General features: G+C 53.6%; 1 protein-coding gene across 1 annotated transcript; it reads right to left on the minus strand.

Annotated features, from left to right (window-relative positions):
• Positions 1–437: 437 nt before the first annotated feature.
• LOC102199545 (erythroferrone-like) lies at positions 438–1,705 on the minus strand. The gene is made up of 3 exons (XM_005754242.2): positions 1,210–1,705; positions 912–1,028; positions 438–629 (listed from the first exon to the last, which is right to left on the minus strand). The coding sequence occupies exons 1-3, from the start codon at positions 1,396–1,398 to the stop codon at positions 477–479; spliced, it is 459 nt and encodes a 152-aa protein (XP_005754299.1). The 5' UTR covers positions 1,399–1,705; the 3' UTR covers positions 438–476.
• Positions 1,706–3,381: the final 1,676 nt, after the last annotated feature.

Consider the following 3,381-nt stretch of genomic DNA (forward strand, 5'->3'; position numbering starts at 1 on the left):
GGGGGGGGGGGTAACAGTAACAGCCAACCAAAATCCCAGAATTTCAGATGTTGCTCATCTGTGAGGCCACGCCCCTAATAATGCAAAAATTCAAACAGGTGAGCTAGGTCTGCTGTATTTTTATCATGGATCACTGCTGCCTCTGCTGGACCACTGAGGAACTGCTAACTGCGACTGTGGTTCAGGGGTTGGGAAGCTCATCTGTAACCGGAAGGTTGCCGGTTCAATCCCCCAGCTCTCCTGGTTGGTTGTTGTGTCCCTGGGCAAGACACTTCACCTACCGCCTACTGGTGATGGCCAGAGGGGCCGATGGCACGATATGGCAGCCTCGCCTCTGTCAGTCTGCCCCAGGGCAGCTGTGGCTACACCTGTAGCCTCCACCAGTGTGCGAATGTGAGAGTGACTGAATAGTGGTATTGTAAAGCGCTTTGGGTGCCTAGAAAAGCGCTATATAAATGCAATTATTATTATTATTATTATTTTAATTCTGTGCTGACGTGTTTGGAGGTCTCACCTTTTAGCTTCACCTTCAGCTCCTGGATCAGCTCCTGTTGTTGGGGCAGGAGGGCTGCAGGTGGACCAGGAGGCCCCTGAGGTCCTGGAGGGCCTGGAGGGCCTGGAAGACCATGCTGCAGGACACACAAACAGCAGTCAGGTACATGTGTCAGGAGGCAAAGTATTACTTATATTTAACAAATGATAAGTCCAGCAGCAGAATGTGTGACTAAGACGTCTTTGAATAACGAGCTTCAGCAGAGCAAAGCTGATGCACTCAAACACTCATCAGGTAATGATCAGAACTTCAGCTGCGGTGGAGCTCTCATATCTGAGCCACCGGATCTTTGAACTGGGCGCAGTTTCCCCTGCAGGGGAGCTTTCAACTGTGGGTTTCGGGTGAAGGTGTTTCTGACCTTGGAGGTTCTCCGGGGCCCTTTGCTTCTGCGGTTGTCCCCTCTGTTGGAGTTCCTTCTGAAGATGAGCCAGGAGCTATGAGGAGACACTCTGCCCGACTCCGAGGAGGTCAGGTCCTGGAGGACACAAACCACACACACTGACTCATCAGCTCAGGCGCCATCTACACTACGCTGGCCCGCCTCAGCAAACCCTCGGCGTTCACGTGGAGCTCTGTGTGCTTTGTTCACATTATCGAACGCCAAACGTCAGTTAGCTGATGGATCATCAGGCTGATCTCAGGTCAGTTAAACTCACCTGCAGCTCTCCACTGACGGCCTCCTCGTCCTCCATGATCTCCTGACCCTCCTCGCTCTCCACCTCATCAACGCTGGCAGCCTTCACCATCGTCACCACCATCATCATCATTGTGAGGAGCAGAGGGAGCAGCAGCAGCCCTCTGGCTCCTCCTGGAGCGCTCTTCCTTTGGGATAACCTGGCCAGCATGCTGTGTGTGGACGGTGCTCAGGTGGGTACAGGTCTAAGAAGTTCCCATGATGCACCTCTGTGAGCCAGCGCCTCTGGGATCAGCGTGGAGGGATCTCCTGCTGAGTTTTGCTGGTTTCCCCGTTGTCTGTGAGCTGGAGTAAGTCAGCGTCTGTCTGGGAGAAACCTCCTCCTGGTGGGTGGTTCGGGTGCTCCTCCTCCTCTCCTCTCTTCTCTGACGCTGCAGATGAGTGATGGCGTCTCTCCTGTAGGCCAGCGTTTGCGTTCTGCTCCCTCTGCTGCTGCCTCTGCTCTTTATCTGCCTCCCTGACTCCTCCTCCTCCACCTCCTCCTCCCGCCCCTCCTCCTTCCTCCGTATCTCTCAGTGGATCTGAAGCTGTCAGTGTCTGTCTGCACTCGTTTCCTGAACGTCTCCCCAGCGTCTCTCTGTCTCTCTGTTTTATCTCCTCTCCCATCATTTGTCTTTCTTTGCTGCGTTTTTCTCCTCCTCCCTCCCACTCCTCCTCCTCCTCCTCCTCCTCCTCCTCCTCCTCCTCCTCCTCCACATCAGCCCTGCTCCTGGGTCCTAATGTTTCCAGCCACAGCAAGCCATCTCATATACGATCATAGGCATGCATATGTGCCACAGATGAAGCTCTGCTGATGGCATTAAACCAGGTGTGCAGACACACCTGTGCCACACAGTGAGGGAGCGAGTCAGAGTTCTTATTCTGGAGCAAACCATGGAAACGTCCCACAGTGATCCATCGTCACGTTCATGTTCACGAGCGGCCCCGCTGCTGATGACAAAACATTAGTAACGTGTGCCACACACTTTGTTAGGATGGCTGCGGTACGATGATACTTCCTGCCACACTGCAGACGGCTTCAGGGACACGAGACGGATGTCACGGAGTCGCCTCAGCCTCCAGATCTCAGTCCGATCAAACGTGCGATCGCCACGGTGACAGGCGTCATCGATCTGCTGCCAGCGTCTCGGCAAGTGAAGCCACGGCAGAGCATGAACATCTCAGTCAGTCGGCACCAGAACCACACAAACGCACAAACACGTCGCTGCATCATTAGATCACGGGTGTCAAACATAAGGCCCGGGGCCTGCTTTGAGCCCAGCAAAGGCTCCACTCGGCCTCACTTGGAAAATGTGAAGCTGGACTTCTAATACTCGTTCTGTATTTCAAATACAGAACGACTTCCTGCTTTTCACCACTTTTTAAAGTGGCTGCACAGAAAAAGGATACTTTGTGTAACTCTGTGGGTCATGTTTCCAGCACGCCGCGGCGCCCAGCTGATCTTGGTGGTTTTACATGCTCGCTTCTCATATTTTAGGTCCACACAGTCGAGCTGACAGCAGCAGCTTCTTCCAAAAACCGCTGAGACTGCACGTGTTTACAGGTGTGCTGCAGGTGTGCACACATGAGGACACCGCTGTGGCTCTGGTGAATGTTTAACGTTGTTAGAAATCCTGCTCCGGAGGTCAGGTTTCAGACGGAGGACGGAAACGCCGGCGTGGGTTTGACGTCATGCGCTCTCTCTCAGGGAAACCCTCCCTGTAGGAAGAGCATTAAACTGTTTCCCCTCCTCCTCCTCCTCCTCCTCCTCCTCCTCATCATCATCATCATCATCATCTGAAGCTCTTTTCATGATCAGACTCATTACAGCTGAGGTCACACGGAGCAGGAGGAGGAGGGGCCCTGATTGTTGTTTAGAGACACTTTGTGATCGTCAGGCTCGGCGCCGCAGGCCGATCGTCAGGATCAGAGTGCGATGGCCGGGCTGGGCGGTGAGATCGAGCCCCGCCCAACTGCCCCTCAGATAAGGTGGGTGTGGTCTTCACTCTAACTGGATGATGAAAGTTTGTTTGGACGTTGGCGTCTGAGTGATGAAACGTTTCCTCTGAATCTGACTGAGGCTGATAGACACACACACACACACACACACACACACACAGACACAGACACACATACAGAGACACACAGACACACA

Source organism: Pundamilia nyererei, unplaced genomic scaffold, assembly GCF_000239375.1.
Source record: "Pundamilia nyererei isolate P.nyererei 1_Seehausen unplaced genomic scaffold, PunNye1.0 scaffold00527, whole genome shotgun sequence".
Taxonomy (NCBI): domain Eukaryota; kingdom Metazoa; phylum Chordata; class Actinopteri; order Cichliformes; family Cichlidae; genus Pundamilia; species Pundamilia nyererei.

Coding starts and splice junctions, on each gene's coding strand:
- LOC102199545 (XM_005754242.2), bottom strand. CDS start 1,398: ATGCTGGCCAGGTTATCCCAAAGGAAGAGCGCTCCAGGAGGAGCCAGA. Junction 1,029..1,209: donor CCGTCAGTGGAGAGCTGCAG/GTGAGTTTAACT, acceptor TGTGTCCTCCAG/GACCTGACCTCCTCGGAGTC. Junction 630..911: donor GGCCCCGGAGAACCTCCAAG/GTCAGAAACACC, acceptor TGTGTCCTGCAG/CATGGTCTTCCAGGCCCTCC.